Raw genomic sequence first — 23,503 nt, 5'->3', positions numbered from 1 at the left:
CATTAGAGGGCATTAATGCCTCTAAACAAGTTGCCAATGGTTGTGGCTTCAGAGCAATCTAAACATAAGCAAGCACACTTACAGTACAGGTCCTTTAGACATGGCTGACTCGGTGAAAAAAAAAGTACAGAAGACACCCATCTTCTTAGTCAAACCCATCATATCCAGCACCGTATGAAACTAGAGAAACTAATCTTTCCAATGATAGACAGCATTTTCTTTTAAGAGGAAGTAATATTGTTGCAAATTGGGAGTTTGTATTACGGTTGTCAAAAGTATTGATACTCAAAAAAGTATCGATACTGAACCGTTGTATCCGGATACAATACTCATTTTCTAAAGTATCGATACAGTGCTACTCCCAGTGGCACCTAAACAGTCATTCATCTAAAGTGCAGAATAGAGGAAAATGCACTTTCTGAACACTGTGTGATTGAATAATTCTGTGCACTTTTCAGTTTCAGACTTTTTTTTTGTGACAGGTGCAGCTGCTGAGAATTATTTTTGTTTCTTAACCGGTTTGGCTAATGTCATTGCTATGTGTGCAAAGCATAGCAAAGGAAGGAAAACTTAATTTTAATTTTGTAAGTTTTTTATCAAGCTTGCTTAATACTGTGCACAGCATACAACCTCAAAATATTGTTCTTATTTTTATTGTATTTATTATTTATCAAAATATTTCTGTTGAAATTTTGAGTTTTTATTCTTGTGGTAACGAAAATGGTATCGAGTATCGAATATTTTCCTTAGTATCGGTATCGAGTTGAAAAGTTTAGTATCGTGACAACCATAGTTTGTATAACTTCAAGACCTGTTACACACCAGCTGCATGTACACAAAGAACTACACACTAAACCTCTGCTTTAGGTGAAAGTTGTGAGGCACTTCTTTTTCAGAACACTCCATTTCAAATGGGGCATTGATTATTTCACTCACCTGCTTATTTTCTGTCGGCTAATTAATCAGTGCTTTTCTCATCTTATTTTTGAAAGTGCCGTTGTGAGGATAATGGATAATCTACAATCATCCCAGACACATCCCACCTCTAGAGCAAAAAGGGATGCATGCTATTTTATATGCAGGCGATTCGGGGTCTGCTTAGGTCTACTGTTCTGAGGTTAATTTAACTTCTTGTATTTGTTTTTTTAATGAACGATAATACTTGCCAGTTACAAACAACTTTTTTAGTACCTTTGAAAATTTGCTGGATCATCCCAATTCAAAACCTACAGCACTGTATACCCTCTGGCTGTTTCACTAAGTTTGTTTGTATAAAAACTTTAAGATTTCTTGGAAGGCTTTTTGGACCCTGTGCGTCATGGGTGTTTTATCCTTCATCGACCCATCAGCACAGAAAAGTTCATTGAACAAAGCTTTTTCAGCCCCAACGCTGCAGCCATAGCATCAAGCCTTATTATTCAGCCAACACAATGAAGGACCCAGATCCTTGAAGCTATTTGTGGCTGAGAGTTTAGCTAGCTCCCTGGGGAGGAGTCCATCTCTGTCACCCACAGCCTGTGGCATTCATAGGCACCAGAAAACACCTTTTGTCTCCAATACATGGTGTCCCCCTCTGGAACTCTGCTTGTAGACTCATTAAATGGTCCCTCACGGCCAAAACACACTCCACTCTAAAAATCAATACACACCTCTTTTGTATTTTTTACCCTCTCTGCGCTAAGAGTGTGTGTTTTGATGGATTGTGTCTCGATATTATGAAGGAAAATCATGAGGACTATTATATTAGACTCACACTGCAGGCATAGGTTTTTATTTCCCTGGGGAATACCTGCTTTCTGTAAAAACTCTGATCAAGATTTTACTGTCTGCTAGTAAATGGGATTGCTTGTGTGACAACTGCTTTCATATTCCCTTCGGAGCCTCAACCAAACAACAGCTGAGTAGAACTCACATGTCCCAATATAACACTTTTGGCTTGGAGAACTGATAGAGTCATTTAAAACTAACCCACAGAGCAGTTATATCAGTAACTGCTGGGAACTCTGCTGATTTGTTATAAAAAAGAACAGCTGGTGATATGTTTTTGTTCCTACTTTAACTTGAATATGTGACATTTTGGGGTGAAACAATAAATGAAAGACGCAACAAAAATGTTTAAACTAAAATATATCATTATGCTCTACAAAGTTATGTAATTCGATTTTTGGGTGATTGCAACCGTTTCACCTCTAAGATGTATGCAGTGAATTAATGCAATCAGCTCTTCTCTGCTTCTCGTTTGCTTTCTTTCAAAGAACTGTCATTTCCCTGCAGTCCCCAATAATCTCTGTCATCTCGCTTGGGAACTTAGTGTCAGTGAGGTGGGAAGAGACAAAAACAGGGCTTAGAGATGTTCTGTCAAAAGTAAAAGCATGCCAAGAAGGAAGAGGTGGACATGGAAGGAAGCCAAGAAGTAAAAGGGAGGGAACAAAATTTCTGAGATTCAGAAAGTAACATCTATAGAGGCAGCGCATGAAAGAGGAGGGAAAAAGTGAGGGGGAGGATGTAATCCCAGGCAGGATTTAGATGCTTCTTGGCTTTCTGTGAGGAGAAATGTGTTGTAATCCCCTGCTACCCATTCAGACTTGTGCAGAATTTGTACCAAATTTCTCCATAGTTGCAGAAACTATTGGGAGTAGTCTCTTATAGATACATAATAATATGTGGAAGTCTTCATTCCTTCATATAGGTCTCACAAGTCAGATTTTGTTTCATAATTTTAAAGCCTACTTATATCATATTTTTTCTTTTTGTATGTCTCAGGTTTATTTCCTGAAACATTGACTGTTTCTTTTTGGGTAGTTTTGAGTACATTTCTTATAACCATTGTCAGAAAATCCAGGGATGAATTTGTTTGTTGCTTGACACAAAATACCTAAAATCTCAGTTTGAAACAGATCTGTTGCCCTAACAACGCATTCATTAAGGTTTCTACTGGTGCCAACTGTGGGAGCATCCCTTCAAACTAAGCACCTTGAATGCAAGATAGCCTTTCTTTATGTATTTAGATATGCATGTTTATAGCCAGAGTAAATTACCTGGCATGTCCCTAATGCTGTTCCCTTTTGCTGTTAAAACGATTGTGCTAAATTTAGTATGAATAGGGCTGGTGATATGTTGTTTTGCAGAAGAAAAGGAAAAATGAATTACCCGCTGTGCAGCTGTATTAAGAAAAAAAAAGAAAACAACATATATCTAATGAGTGATGTGGTTTTCTTTTTAACTTAAGTTGCATGATTATGATACATCTTTATTGCACAACTTAGCTGAGCTTAGCTGTTGTTCAAGTACAGTACTATTATTTAAATGAAGAATGGAAAAAAGAAATGCTTTTTTTCTTATTCTCCTTGGTGATTTTGCATCTGTTGTTTTTGTGGCCCAAGAACTGAAACCTAACAGGAAAACTATTATGCTCTATTTAGCATAATCTTTATCATGAATCGATTGAGAAGCAAAGAGAATGGTTTGAATAAATTCACTGCAAAAAGATTACCATGCTTTTAGAATTTGTGAAACAGCAGCATCTACTAAAACACAAAAAACCCCAAATATTATCACTGAAACCATGAAAAAACAGAACTGCCCCCACCCTGTGGATGAACTTTTAAAAAATTGCTATTAACCAACACCAAGGGGATTATCAAAGGGTTAGTGCTAAAAATGTAGCTTACAGTAGGTTAGCTAAAAGGTCAAAAAGGTTTTGCTGGATGTTTTTTTTTTCTCTGTTAGAATCTGACCCTGAATTACAGATCATCTGCCATGGTGTTTATTTTTTATTTACCGTTATTTGATATCCTAATATTTTCATATTTCAAATAAATTCCACTGTCCAAAGAAAAAACTATTTTCAAATAGGGACTGATTCTGAGATAAGTTTGCACATTTATATTTATTTTGATATTTGATAATGATATTTTTTGACTTGTCTAATTTGTATTTTAGTAATTTATTTATTCCTATTTTTTTTCTGTTGTCACATGTCCTGTCATGATGTTTTCGAAAGGCCAACTATAGCTGATGCAGATTTACTCTTCAAATAGGATAAAGATAGACATTATTCTAATTGTTTAATTGACTTATTGAAACCAGGTGCGAGCCAACATCAAAGTAGACCAAACACAATGGTAACCTGTGTTAGTATGACATTCAACCACTTGGAGTAGCTGTATATTTGTTTGTAGGTAAGTTGGTATATTCTGAGGGCAAGTGATTCCGATTGACTTTAGTAGATCCTCAGTGCTAATTCATGAAACTTTTTTTGTTTTCTAAATCATTTTGCAAACAATCTATCATTTTTGTTCTGCTGCACAATGTGTTCTACCTTGTGTGGTCAGGGATGAAAATACACCAATCAAAAAACCTTCAATTTTGATATTCAAATTGTACACAATCTAGAGCAAATGCCCGAAGTCACTCCTCGAGTTCCCTGTCCTGCAGGTTTCCCTGTCTTAGCACACCTCATTCTTCTTCTTGTTGTGGTATTTTATGGCGATTGGCAAACTAATTGTAGTGCAACAGCCTTTTGTGATGAATGCAGTTTAGAAAAAGCCTGTTAATCAGCTATCAATGAAAAACAGTTGTGGTGGAGAGGGAAACCGCTAAAACCTGCAGGACAGTGGCCCTCGAGGAGCGACTTTGGGCATGCCTGATCTAGAGGATATCAAGGTGTTTGAATCCTTTTCCATGTGGAATTTATTCTCCTCTATTATGAAAATATTTTTCTGTATGCTAAATCTATTTCATTTTCATATTTACAGAGCTTTTTCGATGGCTGGGACTGCACTAAAAAGAAGGACAAAACTAAAGGGAGGCACGACACCTTGCTGGGATGTATGTCATTGAAAGCATTTAATTGGTAAAACAAGTTCTGTGACACCTTGTTTTTAAATGTTTTCTCTCTGCTTTTTCATCCCAGATGATCGTCACCGAGTAAAGCTCCACCCTCTGCTGGGAGATCTAAACTCAGACTATATCAACGCTAACTACATTGACGTAAGTCTGTTCCCTTTCAAAATTTAAAACTCCCCAATCTCAAGCTCTTTTCCACATACTGCAAAACCATGGCCCATCTCTCTCTCATAAGCTCACCATACTGCTGCTCGGCTTCCACCTTAGAGCATCCATCCAATCAAACACCGGCCCCCGCAGGGTTGAGCCAGATGCCATCATTGTCAGGTGCTGCTGCAGATCCCTGACCCCGGCCAACTCTGCTATCGTTTTTATTAATACAGAGTGGAAAAAAATGCATTTAATTCCTGTAGAGGAGATGAGCCTCTCTGTAAGACCCCACAGTTTAAATCCCCCCAAATTAAATAGACGCCACTGACGTTATTCAATCTCTGTATGAGGCAGTTGGAGATGATCCGTTTAACTGTCGTACATGCAGCACTGCAGTAATATACTAACTGCTCATGGTGTAAAAACAAATACATGTGTTGTTGATGTGTTTCATTCATTTGTGTTTTTGTTCATAAAAGCCCAAGGTGCATCTTAAAGTGCTCTTTGGTCATCTGTGGAACGGTTCATCAGGGAGGCAGAAAATATATATATTCTGCTGCAAAGAGAAACCTGCGGTTTGCTTCCCAGAGTGAAATATCTATTATAGTCCACAGTTGTTGCCATTTATTTGAGTTGTGTCGAGGGAAGCCCAGAAATCTGATTTGATTTCTCTATCTCCCAAGATTATTTTGCACGCGTCTCTTGGGGAATTCTGCAAAGTAAATATGACACTCGGAGAGATCTTGAGACTGTTGCATTCCCACTTCTGTGTGCAGATGATAAGGGGCTAGAGGACACCAGCTCTGTAAACAATAGTTGTACTTGATATATAAAAAAAAAAAAAATACCTACCACTCCTTTACCTTTAATTAAAGGTAAAATGTCCAGCTGCATCTTGGTATTGGATGGCTTCATTTTTGGAATCCTCCTTTTTTTGACCAAGTTTTATCATCAGACTGCTTGACACTGGAGTTAAAGAGTATTTCCTCTCTTTTATTTCATTGTGGAGAAAGGTCAGCGGTGACGTGCTTTTAGAGCGGCTGTCACAATGAGAGGGTGCTAAAAACCTGGCTGCTTTCGGGCTGTAGCTATTGTAAGGGTCTCCATTAGTGTCTAGGGTGCAGAAGTGCAGGCATTAGTGGAAAAACACCACTCTGCAGCCTTTACAGTCTCAGTGTCAGAGATGTTACTCTCCGGTTGCCCTGACCCCTGCTCACTGAATTGTATCTCCTCAGCCACAGAGGAACATACTTTAGATACCTTGTTATTATTTTAGCAGAGGTCAAATTGGAAAGTTTTTCTTTCCTTTGAAACACATTTGTGCTTTGAACAGTGTGAGGAAAGTAAAAGCTCTTTGTTTCCTTACTTTTAAGTTTGCAATGTTTTCTTTAGGCAAGTTTCAACTGCAGCAACATTTTACAGGAACCATGGTAGCTTCCAATGATCAGTGTTCGCCCACTCTTATTCCACTGCATCATTACCCTTAATTAGGTATGGCTCGGTAAAAAAAAAAAAAAAAAAGGACAATATGATAAATTTAAGAAAAAATATCAAGGCTTCCCAACATTATTATTACAGTGCTTATAATGTTGACATATCTTCATTAAAAAAGAAAGGGGAAGAAAATGAACTGCTTGCTGAGCTGTGAGCTGGTTTTCAGCTTTTGATATGGGTGGCCTGTTGTTGCCAGATCTGTCGCTGATCTAAAAGAAAATTAAGACAGAAATTTGAATTTGACCTACATTTACAATTAACCTTGTAAAAGAACTTCTATAGTCAGAGTCAACTTTAATATTTGGTGGGATCTGTTTTTAGATCACACGTGTCTGCTAAAATCTCACTTTCCTGCAGGTTCTCACTTATGACTTCTGGCACCTAACACAAGTGAGCACTACTGATAAAAAAAGTTTATATGTGATAGGATGATTGCTTTTCATTTCTTAAATAGATGAAATAAATCAGGGTATACTGCACAACAACAGACATCTTCTTTATTGAATGACATTTCATGTTGGAACTTTTAATTGTGTTGTAGATTCCGCAGTTGTGTTCAACTTAGAAAAAAATTATATACAAATAATTATATGTATATCTATTTATGATACATGCACTAAGAAGCAATAGAAATTAAAATGATCAAGAAGTACACACAGAATACATTGCTACCAAGTAATTTGATACTTTCTCTTAAAACTAATCAAATATACACTCCAAAAACTTGAACACTCTGAGAGACAAGTTGTGACCCACATAATCACAAAGCTGTCTCAGTAAAAAGTTGTTAGCATTTGTTTCACTAATGCCTGATGGCAAAGGTAGCTTGTTCATTTGCTTAGCAAATAGTGATGAGTGATGCACCTATACTGTAGATCTATGCATCATCTCCACTGGCTGTCACTGTTTGAAAACACATCCTGCACTGCGGACAACACTCTTTCTCTAGTGGTGCTTGTGTTCTTCTGTTGCACTCTTTCTGATTAGATTTTATTTATAAAAAAAAAATAAGTTTTACAGTTTGACATCACAGCATGATGTCAAACTGTAAAACGTGATGTAGTAGTTTTGAAGTTATCCTATGAAGCAGGTACCCAGCTCATGCCCACCTTAAACCCTGGTGCCGAAGCTTTTCAGATCTTTGTTAAAACGAGTCGTGCTTATTTGGAAAATTTGTCTGACTTTATATTCCCAAAGTACAAATAAAAATAAACCATTAAGCTCTTGGATTGTCAACAGATTTTTGTTGTCATAATATGACAGATGTGTGGACTGTTGTTGGGATGCATCCAGCTATAGTACATGTTTAAAACTTATTTAGGTGTTAAAGGTTTTCTTTGAGTTATTTAAAACAAACAATAACTTTGGATAACTGCTCAATGGTTTCACATACAACTCGTTTGTTTTTTCTGTAATGATGCGACTGAATGAGGAAAGCTAAGTACTTGAAATTTATATGAAAACCTTTCCTGGGTTTAAAGTTGGATCTTCTTTATCGGTCTCCCTGAACCAGATGGAGCAGCCTTTAACTGAAGACAGTCTTTGGTTGTTTAACAATCTTCTAAACATGGATCCACACTGTTGTCCACAATCTTACACATTTTATGAAGAATAGTATTTTGTGAAATAATATCTAGATGTTCTAGAGGAGGTCTTGGAACAGAGCCGTTTTTCCTTATTAGCTTGTTGAGCTTTTTAAGTCATTTGCTCTGATGCTGTTACCCCAGCAGGGGATAGAGGAAGTGACTCTCCACAACAGAAAGACCTAAGCTGCCATAATAATTACAGTCTGCCTGCCCTCTTTTAGTAGATAACTCCACAGTTTTGTCTCCAGTCAGGTTTGTTGTCCGAGGTCGTTATACTCCACCAACTCCACTTTTTTTTCATGATGTTAACAGGATTCAACCTGTTTCTTTTAAATCTACAATCATCTCCTTCACATTAATTTCAGATTATTGCTTTCACACCATGCCACAAAGCAGTCTGCTAGTTCTCTGTACTCAGCTTCTTGTACTCCTGGAGATGACAGTCTGGTACTGGTAGTCAGAGTAAAAAGGAATGGTGAGAGTGTCCCTTTTGGTGCTCCTGTGCCACCGACTACCTGGGTAGACCTGATCCCTCATTCTCACTAACCATCCATTTGTCAGGTAGTCTTTAATCGAGGCATTTGTTGATGCCTCCACCTTAGTTTTCTGGAGTTTTCCATGAAATAAGTCCGGCTGAATTGTGTTAAATGCACTGGAGAAATCAAAGAACCTCACTATGCAGACTGCCTTGTCTAATTGAAGCAGGTGATTGATGACATCTTCAAGTTCAATTCTACGGTAATAGGAAAACGGCAGGTTGTGCTGATAGCTGCTTGTTGCTTGCGGAGGTGGATAAACCAGTGTCCATAGGACCATCACGATGTGGAATGTCAGGGAAACAGTTCTAAAGCCATTGAAGACTGTAGGCTTCTTTGGTATATCAGAAAAGCATGTAATCACAAGACTATTACTAATTGCTGTGATGACCAAGCCAGTTCCTATTAACCAACAATTATGAACTGGACAGGTCACAGGGGGCAGCCCTGCCGTAGTCTGATATGCACCAGAAATGGGTCTACCAGGTGGTAACATGGGCCAGACTTCTGCTTTGCTTATAAGGAAACAGGATGTCCACTGGTAAAGGACCAAGGACTCTGCACTCCATAAGTGTCCCCCCAAAGGGCATCGAAAGGGATGTGGTCATATGACTTTGCCAGGACCAAAAAGCACACGTGGACTAGTAGGGAAAACCCCACGTTTCAAGAAACCGACCTTCTACAAACAGTAGACTTCTCATCTCCAGCACCCTGGCAAAGACCTTTCTAGGGAGGCTGAGAAGCGTGATTTCCCTTTAGTAGGAACACACCCTCATGCCCCCCTTCTTATGAAGGAGAACTACCACCCCAGTCTGGAAGCTATTTCCTAAACTGGAATATAATGTTGAAACTTTGTTTCAACCACGACAGCTGAACATTATACAGGGACCTGAGTTTTTTGACCACCCTGGTGACTTGGGCCTGGATGAAAAAGTTCAACTTCGAGCGTCCAGTTTTTGCTTCCACCAGGGAAGGTGTGAAGTCTTCCAACAATGTCCTCTGTCAAGGTCAGCAGCTTCCAACTTTGACTAAAATGTTAGCCAACCAGTGCTTCCCTTTCTGGAGGAGCAGGATAGTTTACCAGAATGCCTTTAATCTTCATCTATAGTCTTTCTCCATGGTCTCTCTGAACATCTCCACCTTGGTAACATAATTGATGCCTTACAGTACCAATTATGCCTCAGGGGCCCCACAATCCAATAAGACTTGGTAGGACTTTTTTAGCTTGAGATCCCTAATTCTAGTCTCCTCCAGGGGTTGATTTCATGGTAGGCACCTCGGGAACACAGCTATGTGGGCCACAAAACATGGACATCTTGCTCTAACTAATGGAACCTTAAATTTTGCTCATGTAGGGGATTTCCATCCATTAGTTCAGTAGCCTAGTAAAGGTTCACACTTAAGTATGATGAAGAGGGTGTTTTAGGACACAAACAGTCAATGCACAATACCATCTGAGTCTGCATTGAAGAGAAGAGTAAATTGATCCACAGTGAAGTAAAATACCTACATAGGGCCAGGTTCATTTGAAACATTTAAATGTAAAAATAGAATGAATCTGGGGCCACAAATTTCAGAACCTGAAGAGAAAGCCTGGTGCCCATACCTCTGAGATCTGAGCATAAGGATAATGCCTAATTATAAACTCATTATCTCTGTCTTTTGAGGTTTACTTTGTTAAAATAAGTGCATTTCCATTTTCCAGTTTTATTAAATGGCAACATTAATATGGTAAAATTGATATGATATAGCACAAGGTTGAGCGGTGCTAGTCCTGTTTCCTGCTGTCCTATAGCAGTAACTCCTAAATAAAAAGAGCTGTTTTAAACATTAAGTGCTGACATTTTTCAACGGTGTTACTATTTTAACTTTTATTCGATGTTAAATTATTTATAAATTCAAAGATATTTGCAGTCCAACTTATTCACAGTCAGACTGCATGAAAATGCACCAGTAACAAACAGGCTGAGAACATTCATTGCAACTCAATGCAAATATACTTTAATGATCCCTAAGGGAAATTCAATATTATAGTAATTTAAATGATTTTTTTCTAAATGAGTTATAGTAGATGTTGATACTCTGGCTTTAAGAAAGGATGGGAAAGATAGCATCTAGCAGTCTGTCTAGCATCAGATCTGGAAAAACCTTAGACTGAAGACACTCTGTTGTTGTTAACAGTTATTTGAAGAGGGTAATCTATAGGTTGTCTATAATATTCTTCATTTTAGGAAGACTTCTTATGAACTCAGAATCCTGCCAAACTGGCAAGTATGCAATAGATACTAATTGGTGCACACACATGACCTATTCTACATGCAGAGACTAAATGAAGAGAATAACATCTCCAATATTGATCATTGTAAATGGTTAATGATTTTCTTCAAATAGTTCTTTAATAATCAATATTTAATACCGGTGTAATTTCCAGGTAATGACATTGATTAAGATATAGACAAAAAATTATGTCAACAAAGCATTCATCTATTCTATCACAAGTTACAGCTTCAATATCTCAATGTCCCCTCAAGGCAGTCAGGAAGTTGTATTGCTTCCTTGCCAAAGTTTTGAAAAAGTGAAAAAGTTTACCTATCTATCTATAAAACCTTTAAACCTTCACTCCAGTCTGCTAGGAGTCGCTCTGCTCTCTGTCATGTTTACTTTTAAAACAACTCTCCTGTAACAGCTCAGTTCCCGAAAGATTTCACAACAGGAATTCTCCCTCACCTACAGTATAATAACAAAGTCTGGCAGTTTTTGGACATGATTTCCCCATGTTATTACACTCCAGGCATTGTACCGCTGCAAACAACTTTTTTCATTTTTGAAATAACTACATGCTTTCTTTCGTGCTTTTATTTATATGAAAAAGCAAAAAATAAAAAATAAAAAAATATATATATACAGCTCACTGTGTTCTCTCTATGATATATCTGATATTTAAGTCAAGACAATGAAAGTTACCGTTTGGCTGATGAACACACACACACACACACACACACACACACACACACATTTATGAATATATACATATGTGTGTGTGTTGTATTTAGCAGCATATGGTATTTGAGTATAACAACAAAGAAAGGATTCACAATGCTTATTTCACAACAACAAAAATTCATAAATAATATATAACTTTACATAAACTAATATTTTATTTGCACTAACATAACTTTTAGCCCTTGCACAAACATCTCTGCATACTCACAGACCTCCCACTTCTCTGTAACTTCTAAGCTTCTTTCATTAACTAGCCTGTGTGTCTTCTTTTTCTACTCCCCATCCCACCTCCTCGACCTCGGACCCTGTAGATTCGGATTAACAGGGAAGTAAGTACTTCACTGCTCATCCTTCTGCCTCCCATTGCTTTATTTCTGCTGTCCCCTCTCCGCTCGCTTTCAGCTGTCCTCTATCCACAAGTGCTCAAAGGTCAGAGCGTTTCAGGTGCACATTCGATCAAAAACAGAAAACCCCTTTTTTAGTGAAGGATTTAAAATGAACACAAGGAGATGTGTCCTCTCTGGATAGAGGACCCTGCTGTCTTTGTTAGTGGCTTTTTTTTAAAGTGGCCAAGAATCAGGAAGTTTAGTTGCTATGGCAACTGTCTGAAGAAGAGGAGTGGTTGTATTCCCGATCATCAAGTTTGGCCAGGGCCTGAGGAATTGTGGATAGCGGCCTTGCAGCGACGGACATCCATCTCCATTTTAAACATGTCCCTCCCCCCCCTTCCCCTTTATCTGGCCAGATGCGATTCCAAGCTACAATTCATCAGCAACATAGATGGATTCGACATTTAACGAGGATGCCCTCTGCAAAAAAAGATATAAGCCGGTATCTGCATGGATGGCTGCATGGGACTGATTTGATGAGAGCCGGTGGGCTCGAGCTGGAGTTCATGTCGATTATTTTAGACCTGCCTTCTTCACACTGCAGAATCGTGATATTGTGTAATTGCAGCATCAATTATCCTTCCAGCTACTCCTTTTAATCAACAGTGAACCACAGCATCAGAGTGGTTTTCTAGGTGACCTTTTTTGAAGAATCGCAGAGGTAACCTCACCTGTCCTTTTCTTTTTTTTTTAAAATTGGGAGTTTCTTTGAACAGTTTTCTCTCCCTGAAAGTGTTTATAATTCACATTTGTTCACCTCCACGCTGTAGAGGTGACAATTCATTGTTCATTCATATCCACTCCATGTACACTGTGTGAAAACATCTTTCATCTAAATCAAATGATGCTTTTCTCATATACAGCTTTTTAGACTGTTTTGCTGCTCATTATTAATTTTGGTTTGAAGTGGGTTTTGTTCTATTACAATATTTGAGGAATTTTGTTTATATACAGTTTGAATTTTCTTGTTCTTGGTTAACTAATCAGCTTGGATAAAGCACACAGTGAACATTCACTGAAAAATGTCTGTACCTACAAAGATTCTTTTATTAACTAGCCTGTATCTCTTCTTTCTCTACTCCCCGTCCACCTCTTCGACCTCGGACGTTGTAAATTGATTTTTTTTCTTTTTTTCTTTAATGATTCGGTTATAAGGGACATTCTTTTGTAAATTGGGCATCTAAAACTCAAATGCTTAAGCTCTTGGTTTTTATATATTCCTTGAATAGCTACAGTGATTCAGTTGTGTTTTTTTTTTTTTTAGTTATTTCTCTATTCAAATATTTCCCAGGACTCCTTTTGTTTAAAGATGCTTATCCTTCAAAAACATTTCATACTGAATGCAAAAGATATGGTTTCCTCAGCAGAAATAGTAGAAAATTAAAACATGAACATTTTGAAGAAGGGTGAAATTTTCAGTGGAGGGGAGTAAGGGGCAGAAGAGGAGAAAAAAAGGCGGTAGACGGTCAGGGACATCCTCTGTTAAAGCTGTGCCTGAGGCTCAGATGGCTTACTCAGCATGTCATCCCTCTTCTCTTTTTCAGGGCTACCATCGATCCAACCACTTCATCGCCACTCAGGGTGAGTATTCCCACAAGGCTAGAGTAGATGTTTCTATGGGTGAATGTGTGTGGATTAGAAAATAGAAAATAGTTTTTTTAATAGTTTAAAGATGCTCTCCTAAAGAATTGTTTTCGTTGTGACAACAGGGGTGGCAACGTATCTAAAAGCAGTGAAGGAAAAATATATCATTTGACTAAATATAATGTAGAATTCTTGGCTTTTAGCTTCAGTTTAGAGCTATAGCATTTTGCAAAAACATGTTGATACCCATTTAAGTTTTTTTACATTTTGTTACAGTACTATCAAATGTGTGTAGGTTGGAGGCTACATTAAATCTAGTCACCAGTTAATTGTAAAATTGTGGAAACATTATCCTTCAGCAAATAAAAATATAAAGACCTGTTGATTTATAACCACCCCCTTTTCTTTAATACCCCTAAATACAATACAGCACAATTAATCACCTTTGGTTTTCATATTATTTTGATAATTAAAGACTTACAAGAAATAAATAAAAAATAAATAAACCTAAACAAACACTTTATGAACGCTCAGAAGAAAGCTTCCACACAAGTGTGCATAGCACCAATGAAGGCTCTGTAGTACATATGGTAACACAAAGTAATAAAGAGGTGCATATGAATTACAGAGCTAGAGAGCTACATCAACATGCTGCTTGTGTGTACACACTGAAGCAGGAAACGGGCGTCATTACATTTTTTGAATTTATCTGAATTCTAAAATTATCTTTTATTTTCTTCCAAAGTATGCACCTCCCTTTGGATCTATGGCTTAAACAACAAAACACATTTTAGGTTTAAATCTAAGCTCATCTCTGTGCAGATGGGGCTTTAATATTGTTTTGAATCCAGTTCCTCTTTGAATAATTTAGAGATTTGTTTAACAATAAAGGGACATAGTCAGGTAATATTCAAATAAACAAACACCACCAAGAATATAGCTTCCTGGCCACTTTATTAGGTACACCTTACTAGTACCATGTTGGGGCATTTTTGTGCTTTTAGAACTGCCTCAATCCTATGTGGCTAGATTCAACAAGATCCTTGACACATTCATCAGAGAGTTTGATCCATATTGCCATGATAGCATCACATAGACGCTGCAGGTTTGTCAGCAGCATATCCATGATGTAAATCCTCCATTCCCCCACGTCCCTGGTAGAACAGTGCTCTACTGGATTGAGAAATGGAGTACAGTTACCTCACTGTTATGTTCAGAAAAACAGTCTCAGATGGTTTGCATTGTGGCATAACATGCAAATCCAGCAACATATATGGCTATTGACCTTAACTGACCTGATTGGCAAGGAGACCATTAATCAGATCTGTAGCCAGCTACAGAATCAGCGTCTACATAAATCTGTCCTTTCATGGACATTATTAACATTAATGGCTGTATGAAAGTTTTTAGAAATCTCACCAGCTACAAGCATTCAGGGGGAAACATCTTAAAGATGCTATGGACAGAAAGAACAATCAAACTGTCTGGCCTATTTGCAAAACAAAATATAACATAATATATTGACAACCCCTGACCACAATTTTCTGTCTATGAAAAATTGTGGTGGCAGCATCATGGTGTGGGAAAACTTATCTCCAGTAGGGTCAGGAAACCTAGACAACTCTAAAAAGAACATTTGTTATGAGGCAGCAGAAGAAGTTTGGTTTGGAGATTGAATTCCCAGCAGAACCTAAACATGTACAGAAAAGGTTTTTACTGAATCATTTTTGTGTTAGAATGACCCAATCAAAAATCAGAGCTGGACACTGGCAACTAAATCCAAATGGCAATCCATTACCTGACCTAAAATGTTATAGTTACTGATGCCCTCAATTTAATCTCACTGAATTTAAGGCTTTTTTGCAAGTACAATGTGTGCGATTTTTGTCTGTAGATCTGCAGCATAGTTGCAGAACCCAAAAGGAGGTTGTATAAGTTACGGACATAGGGACAATAGGTAGAGATTCCCATTCCAAACTTCTGAGGATTCTATTTAGAAAAAAAATATTCATTACACTTCATGATTTTTTCCACTTTGCAATTATGCTATAGTTTGCCTTAGATGCCTTTGTTTTTTTACCCTGTCAAAAGTGAAAAAAGTTAGATAATTGTGAATAATTTATCCCTGCCCTGTGTTTGACATTTAGGGGTAAGATTTTTCCAATCCTCAGTGTACCCTTTGCTAAACAGATGTAGCTACCCCTATATGGGAGTTGTGTGCTGGGAGGGTGTTTACAAACTCCCCTCTACTGTTTCTGAACCCTGGGGATTGTTGGTTTTATGCAGCTCCCATTCAGAAGTTGAGTGGTCTGCTCATCTGCTTATCTTCCACCAACAACCCCTTCCTCGCAGACTCAGAGAAGCAGATAAAACTAGCAAGAGAGACAGAAGATTTGAGCACTTCTTTGTCTTGTTTAATATTTCTTAGCCGGTTTTGATGCTCAGCATTACTTCCTAAATGTCTCCTCCTCAGATGACAGTAACTGGTGGTCTTCCAGTCTTTCATTATTGTTGTTACTTCTGTCACCTGTCACCTCCTTCCCTGCTGCCTGTTTAAAATTGGCATGACAAATATATATTTGGCAAAATTTTGAAAAGTCAGCACCCTGTCATTCTAGAAAGGTCACTTGGGTTACAATTATATTCAGTCACAATGGAAAGAATTCTCAATTTCACAAGGCAGGTTTGTATGGATCTAGTTTCATGTCTCTTTATGTTTTATCTTCTTTCTTCCAACTAGGGCCCAAGCAGGAGACCCTGTATGATTTTTGGAGGATGGTGTGGCAGGAAAACTGCTTCAGCATCGTCATGATCACTAAGCTGGTGGAGGTTGGCAGGGTATGTTATTCATGCTTATCCCCCTTCTGTCAGCGTTCACAGAAGTACTGAAACCATTAAAAGGGAACTGTTTTGTGTCTATGAATGAAGCATTTATGTCTTTGAAGGGCATCTGCCTTGCAGAAGGCTTAAAGCTGTTAGATTTAATGATGGTCTGCTGTAGCTTTCTGTAACAGCAGATCAAATTGTTCAAACAAGCTGTTCACTTGAAAAGGAAGATATTTTCCAAAAAGCTGGATATGATAAAGTTCAACACAGGTTTTAATTAGTTAGCTTAAATATGTCTGAAAGTATTGCATATATGCCTCGCAGCAAAATACTGAGGGAATAATGGTTCAGCATTGTCTTTTTTTGCATCAGATATTGTTGCAAACATTGTTCGATCTAAGGTCCAAGCTACTTATTCTCCAAGTGGACATCTGCTGATGTCTATTTACGATCCAGATTTATTGAGATTTTTGACTGTGAGAAGGAGCAAAAAACAGCTTTTCAGAAGGTGTCTTATAACACACCGCAGATAAAGAAACAAGAACAGGAAAAATCTGACTTTTGCTTTTTCTGTAGTACAGTCCAAACTGCTCATATTCAGAGCCTCAGAAAGAAGAGTTCTGGCCTAAGACTACCACAAAAGCCTTTTTTGGGATGTATCCAAGAATTCTGGGTAGTAAATATCAGAGGTCAGAAATATATACCCCACATATTCAGTTTCAGTTTTCTTTGCATGTCTAGGCGGTTAAAATGGCTAAACATCTAAAAACAGGTCCAAGTCTATTATCTAAGATGAATGTTGTTGACAGTAGCAGCCCAGCTGATGCCTCCCTCCTGGATGGTGTCACAACTAAACTGAGCAGCAGGCCAGATAAAGCCATTATGATGAGAAAAAGTTGGCTTACAGGGGTAGTCCAACCTTAGACATATGTGACAAAAGCTACACATATGTTACACATCCTATGTTGTTATTTCTTATGTTCATAGCCATGCAACCTTGTTGGATAACCATAGCTATGTCTACAATATAGCTGGTAAAACAAAAAGAGAGACAATATTTTGGGGGTTTTACTGACACCTATTCAGTCCTGAATTATGAGAAATGGTGTTAGGGGTTGCCGTAAAGTCAGCAACACAATTTAATCTCTAATCTCTCCACATGCTCATCAGACAGATTAAATTTAACCAGTCGGTCTGTATGATTTGATTAAAATGATTTGTAGAAAACAATTAACTGAGTGGACCTTTTTTTTTCAGAATATAGAATACTTGAGCTTTAATGATCCAACCTGTTTTTAGGCTAAATCATATTGTGAATAATTTTCGGAGGATGTTGGAAAAAAATTACTTTGCCTGTTCAGTTTGAACAACTTCTGTTTATTTTCCTCATTAAATGAATTCTGGTGATTACTTTCCAAAAGTAAAAAAAAAAAAAACACAGAAATATCAAGCTCACAACATTTCCTATTTGTCCTAAAGAGAAGGATGCCTATCAGGGAAAAACGGTGAAGAACCACTAAAACTAACAGAGTCATTATACTAGGTGCAGCAAACAAACATAAAATATATATTTATTTTATTCCTATGAGATCAAACTTTCTAATTTGTCAGCTCGGTTTTGCCTTTGAAAGTTTAAGAAAAGGGTCAGCCTTTTTCTGGGTTTAAACAAGTTCATCTTTGATCATTTCCTCCTACAGAAGGCTTTTTAAGTTGTTAATTGGATCTAAACATAGATAAGAACCGGTCAAAGGCATTTGTCCTTCAAAATATTTTACTTGTAGACATATATCAGGTAATATCAGGTCTAAAGCCTTCATGAATTTTCAAATATTAGAAAAAAATAGACCCAATTTGATTGTTTGTGAAAATTCATAGCTTTTATATATATATATATATATATATATATATATATATATATATATATATATATATATATATATATATATATATATATATATATATATATATATAAAAAGCATAGAACAAAATGTTTGTGACAGCATCTGCAGTGCTTCTGTCCTTGGATATACAGGGCATATTGATGTAGAACTATTATGTTTCATTTCTCATGCACCATGAATTTAGCTTCAAGTACCTTATCTTTTTCCGTTAGAGGAAAAGAAAAAAAAATCATATTACCAGAGCAGATGGTTAAAATGACACCATTCTAGCAGAAGCCCCTCATGCGCTTTGGTTCTCCATCCTTACCTTTCCGGAAACAATCAATAACTGAGAAGCGATCTGTGTGGCTGAATCCAAATAACACCTCCATTATATATATAAAGAAATAAATTGCCTCCATTGTGCTGAATGACGATAAAAGAAAAATGATGCACTCTTCTTCATAATGCTCCGTACCATTATGTCATTATTATGCTTTTTTCCCCTTCGCCCTGCAAGATAAAACATATGTACAGAAGCAGGTGGTGCAGCATTTAAAGGACAGCTGTGATGAAACAAATTGTCAGCCTGTGTTCTGGTCAAACTACCAGCAAATATCACCATAGGATTAAGCCATAGCATATAACCAGCTCCTTAAATAACATAAATGAAGTTAAATAGTGTGCATTTTAGTGATTATGGACTGCATGTGCAGAGATGTTTCTAGATAATTGAACAAATGGTTTTGGAATTCAAATTATGTTAAAGGAAAGGATTCATCTTATCTTATTTTTACACTCCAAAGTTTAAAATGATGCGTTTCTGTTTTTGAAAGGTCAAGTGCTGTAAATACTGGCCTGATGACAGCGAGATGTATGGGGATATTAAAATCACTCTACTTAAGGCAGAAACCCTGGCCGAATACACAGTCCGCACCTTTGCTTTGGAGAGGGTAAGTTTATCTTTAGTTAATGCTTCCCATATGTTTTATATTCCTTTCTTTCTTAAATCTTTTTTTTGTACATATTTCTTACATGTTTGCATGTTCTAAATAGTAAAATCTGGTCCCCTTATTGAATTCTACTGCAGCTATACCTCATAAAAAGTACTCATGTTACCCAGCATAGTGAAAAGTAAAATTAAAGGTAAAACATGAATAAAAAGGATTAGATGCTTGACAGGACTTTGCGCTGATGAATGTGAAGTCTATATTTTAATCTGAGAGGAATTAACAGGTTTCTAGCATTGCTGCTACAGTGTTTTCACCCCTGATGGCCTCCATCCTGTCAATCTCTGAGGGAAATCATGTGTTGGAAAGGCTCAGAGTCAGGCTAGAGTGACAGTGGCACAAACACAGGATTATCACCACACAGTCACATTTGCTGTATGACTGCTTATTTAAATTAGGGTGAATTTGGAATCTGGTAACTGTTCATTTTCAAACCTCTTTGAATTTTTTTTATTTGTTTTTTGTATTTGCCTTAATTTATCATATCTGACCAGAGGATGAAATTGCTGTATGACGGCTGCAGAGAAACCTCCACACAGCCTTAAGGTAACGAGAGAGGCTCTACGTAAATCATTTTGTTCTTGTGAACTCTTGTGAAGACATGCAGCGACAGACAAAAGCAAGTAAAAGACTTTCAGCTCTGTCATCATGCCTCTGGATGTTGCCTCGCATTTCTCTGATTGAAGGAACAAATCAGACATTTTTAGCAGAAGCAGAGGAGTGGAAACATGTTTTGTTTTTTTCCGCTCCAAAATTTGAAAACGGGGTAGCAGCTTTTCCATTGGTTCTGATGTTCGGGTGCCTGTCTATTTAAACACAACTATCTTCCTGTTGACAGAGAGGATACTCAACCAAGCATGAGGTCCGTCAGTTCCACTTTACCTCCTGGCCTGAACATGGCGTGCCCTATCATGCCACTGGATTGCTGGCTTTTATACGAAGGGTAAAAGCCTCTACGCCCCCTGATGCTGGCCCAGTGGTGGTCCACTGCAGGTACAATATATTTTTATAGCATGATTTGTTTGATTTTAGATTTGTTGTAGGTTTCATCATTTTATTCCCCTGAGAATGACAGAAAGAAACTAACGCAGTCCAGGTGGGAGGCTTCACAATATATTGCACTAAATTGTTCCCAGAAGACTGGAAATGAGCAGAGGCTTTAATGCATCACAGACGTTTTTACTCTTATTTATCTATTTTATCTGAATTATGGCTTTTTCAACTACTGCGGCAAGTTAGAAGTTACATCATGCATCTGTAAAAGGATTAAAGTAAAGATGACTGTTATTAGTACACTGTAGATCAACATGAAGAGGACAAATGCAAAATGCAGGGTAAGGAAACTGTTGTTTTTCTATATAAGTAAATGATATTTGCTTATAATAGTTCTGTATGCTGATATGGCCTTCATCTATTGTCTCAAAATAATAATAATAAAAAAAAAAATAGAACTTGGGGAAGAATATACATGCATGTCCATTTTGTTTAATGCTAAAGGCTGATATGGCGCTAAAAACCAATGGGCCCATCCACGTATCTCTCCATTGTCTTCAATAGGCTGTGTGCTGCATAATACACCGCAATTCACAGGCTGAATTTCTCGCTCAGCCCTACAGATGGGAACACTGACACAGCTTTGATACAGGAAGTGGTGCTTGTTTTGGTTTTTATTTGAAGAAAAATAAGAGCTTGTTTCAAACATTGTCAGGGGTAGCAATGGACTCCTCTATAGTCGGCAGACAACTGACATCTATTCAAATCCCACTAAGAAGTGACGTAGTAAACATGCAAACAACATCACCAGTGCAGTGCAGTGTTTACGGCCTTTCTGTAAAGTTGTTTCTGTTTTCTCCTGTGGCGGCTTGGCTGGTGGCTGCAGTTACCGACAGCAACTATCATGTCTCTCATGAGTCTCATTTCCTCATCCGGCCTCTAGTTCCTATAATGTAGATACAACATGATATAAATTTTTTTACAAGAATGTGACAGAAATGTGGTGATTAGTATGTGAAAGTGATTTTTTGTTCTATTCCTCATTGTTTATTTGGATGTAGCTTTACATTTTTAAAGCTACATCCAAATTTCTAAAACCATTTAAAGTATTTGGGGAGGATTTCTTAAAAGACCTGCATTCTCCACTTCAAAAGAAAATGCGAATGCAAGAGCATGCAGCAGGCCATTTTTTACTGCTTTGATCACTGCTTTTTGCTCTATTTGTCACATAACTCACGTAACTCAGGTAAAGTAAAGTGCCTGCGCCATCTTTAACCCTAACCCTAACCCTTTTTTAATACAATAACAACACAACCTCATCTGGGTGCTATCTATTGTTAGAGGCATATTGGGGTGAACTGCTTGGACTGCAATGAATGCTATTTCCTTTTTTTAAGGACTTTTAATGCTCTCTGTGCCTGTAATATATTTAGGTTCAAAAGTCATTTATTTTTTAAGGTAATAAGGGGAAAAAGTATGGAAAAATCTTGAAGAAAAAGCAAACACATCTTATTCAATGATATATCACTGTTAAGATGAAAATAATTTTATTTTATTTTCTCAAAAGAAACTACTCATTATCTAGGGAGCATGTTTGCTGTGACCCCAAAAAGAAAAAAGGCCAGCTGTACCCTCACAGGATGTTAGTCATTAAGAATTTTTACACTGTACATTACACTGAATACTGCTTTAAATGTAACAAAAACTATAAGTGGAAGACAGTGATCAACAAGCGCCTGAGTAGCCTTACAGTATCAGAACTTAGAAATGGGTTTCATCATATTCTGTTTCTTAAGAACCTGACAATGATATGATCTAAAAGGCTTCCTGTCTGGTATAATAGCAGCCTGATTATCATTCTTAGTGGCTTGATTGTTGTGGGTGCTGCTTGTGATGAAGAGTCTGCTGGGTAATTAGTTGGAGAAAAAAAAAATCAGAGTGCTTGGAAATATTTGCATCATTAAATGGTAGATCTAATTGCTATATACTGTAGGTATTCCTGTCTGCTTTAGTCTTTTAATAGGTTGACATGCCATGACATCAGGGTGTTTTGCCTATGAGACTTACTTGATAACTTTAAAATAATAAATGTAAAAATAATAAATAAATAATTAATGTAAAAAAAAGAAGATTATTTTTATACTCAGAGTGAGAATTTACAGTCAGCAATAGACTCCAGATAAATACTATGAAAGCTGAGTCGAAGCAGAAGCAAGGTGCTTACAAACCATATATAAAACTCTCATCAGTATACATCTGGAAAGCTATACTATTTTATTACAGTTTCATATAAAAAGCACAAAACAAAATTTTGACAAAATCATCAAAATCATATTGCAGTTTTGATATACTGAGATAAATCATCACTACCAATTTAAGGAGAGGAAAACATGCATTAAAAAAAGAGTCGTTAAAAAAAGAGTCAGTTGACATTGCATAAAATCACAAAAAGCTGTTTTAGCAACAGGCCCTGCTGCTGCTAATGAGCCTGACTGCTTTTGAAGAATAAGGATCTGAAATAGCATTCTTTCTTGCGCTGTTGTTTCAGCAGTGCTATGCTATGCTTAAAGAGCTGCAGAAGGCCCCCAGAGTGTCATAGAAAGCAGATGAGATGTGCTGTCTGGCCGTATGTGATGGATTATAGTTTACTAACAACCTTTTTTCACCTACTTCTTCTGCAGAGTTCCCAAAGCACTGCTGGACTGCACTGGCCCACCTAGCCAGTCTGAAATATTGCAGAGATTAACGCAAAGACCTTGCTTCCAAAACTTTTAAATTCTATTTTTTTATTTAAACAGGGCTTATTGAGGACACGAGTAGACCTAGCCAAGCATCCACTGTATTTAGTAATATCATCCTTTTAATAGAGTTTATTACATAGGAATCATTTGAAGTATGTTACTTTGGAATAATTGATCTTCCACTATCATAAAAGTCCATATCATTGTCCAGGATTCACCAGCAAAATGAGATAAAGAACAAAAAAACAGTCTGTACAGTGTTTGTTTTTAAGCAAAGCACACCCACAGAGGTAAATCAGTATTTTCATACACTTGTTTTCGCACGAAAAGTCACTTCAGTAGTGATGTGGGCATTTATTGTACTTTATCATGCAAATAACCTACATCACTTTGGAATGCAATGCAAACGTTTCCCAACAGCATAACAACATTTAGGTGTTAAGTAGCCTCTGGTACTTCAAAG

General features: G+C 37.2%; 1 protein-coding gene across 1 annotated transcript in view; it reads left to right on the top strand.

The window, feature by feature from the left end:
• ptprub (protein tyrosine phosphatase receptor type Ub) overlaps nucleotides 1-23,503 on the top strand; it is a 270,284-nt gene that overhangs the window by 224,572 nt on the left and 22,209 nt on the right. The window contains 7 exon segments of the mRNA XM_038285405.1: nucleotides 4,758-4,830; nucleotides 4,916-4,992; nucleotides 11,929-11,946; nucleotides 13,551-13,587; nucleotides 16,331-16,428; nucleotides 19,133-19,249; nucleotides 20,145-20,299. Coding sequence (XP_038141333.1) covers nucleotides 4,758-4,830; nucleotides 4,916-4,992; nucleotides 11,929-11,946; nucleotides 13,551-13,587; nucleotides 16,331-16,428; nucleotides 19,133-19,249; nucleotides 20,145-20,299 — 575 coding nt within the window.

The sequence above is a fragment of the Cyprinodon tularosa genome, unplaced genomic scaffold (assembly GCF_016077235.1).
Source record: "Cyprinodon tularosa strain WSP-4 unplaced genomic scaffold, ASM1607723v1 ctg210, whole genome shotgun sequence".
Taxonomy (NCBI): domain Eukaryota; kingdom Metazoa; phylum Chordata; class Actinopteri; order Cyprinodontiformes; family Cyprinodontidae; genus Cyprinodon; species Cyprinodon tularosa.
The sequence above is the reverse complement of the archived record's forward strand: the minus strand, read 5'-3'. Positions and strand labels throughout refer to the sequence as shown.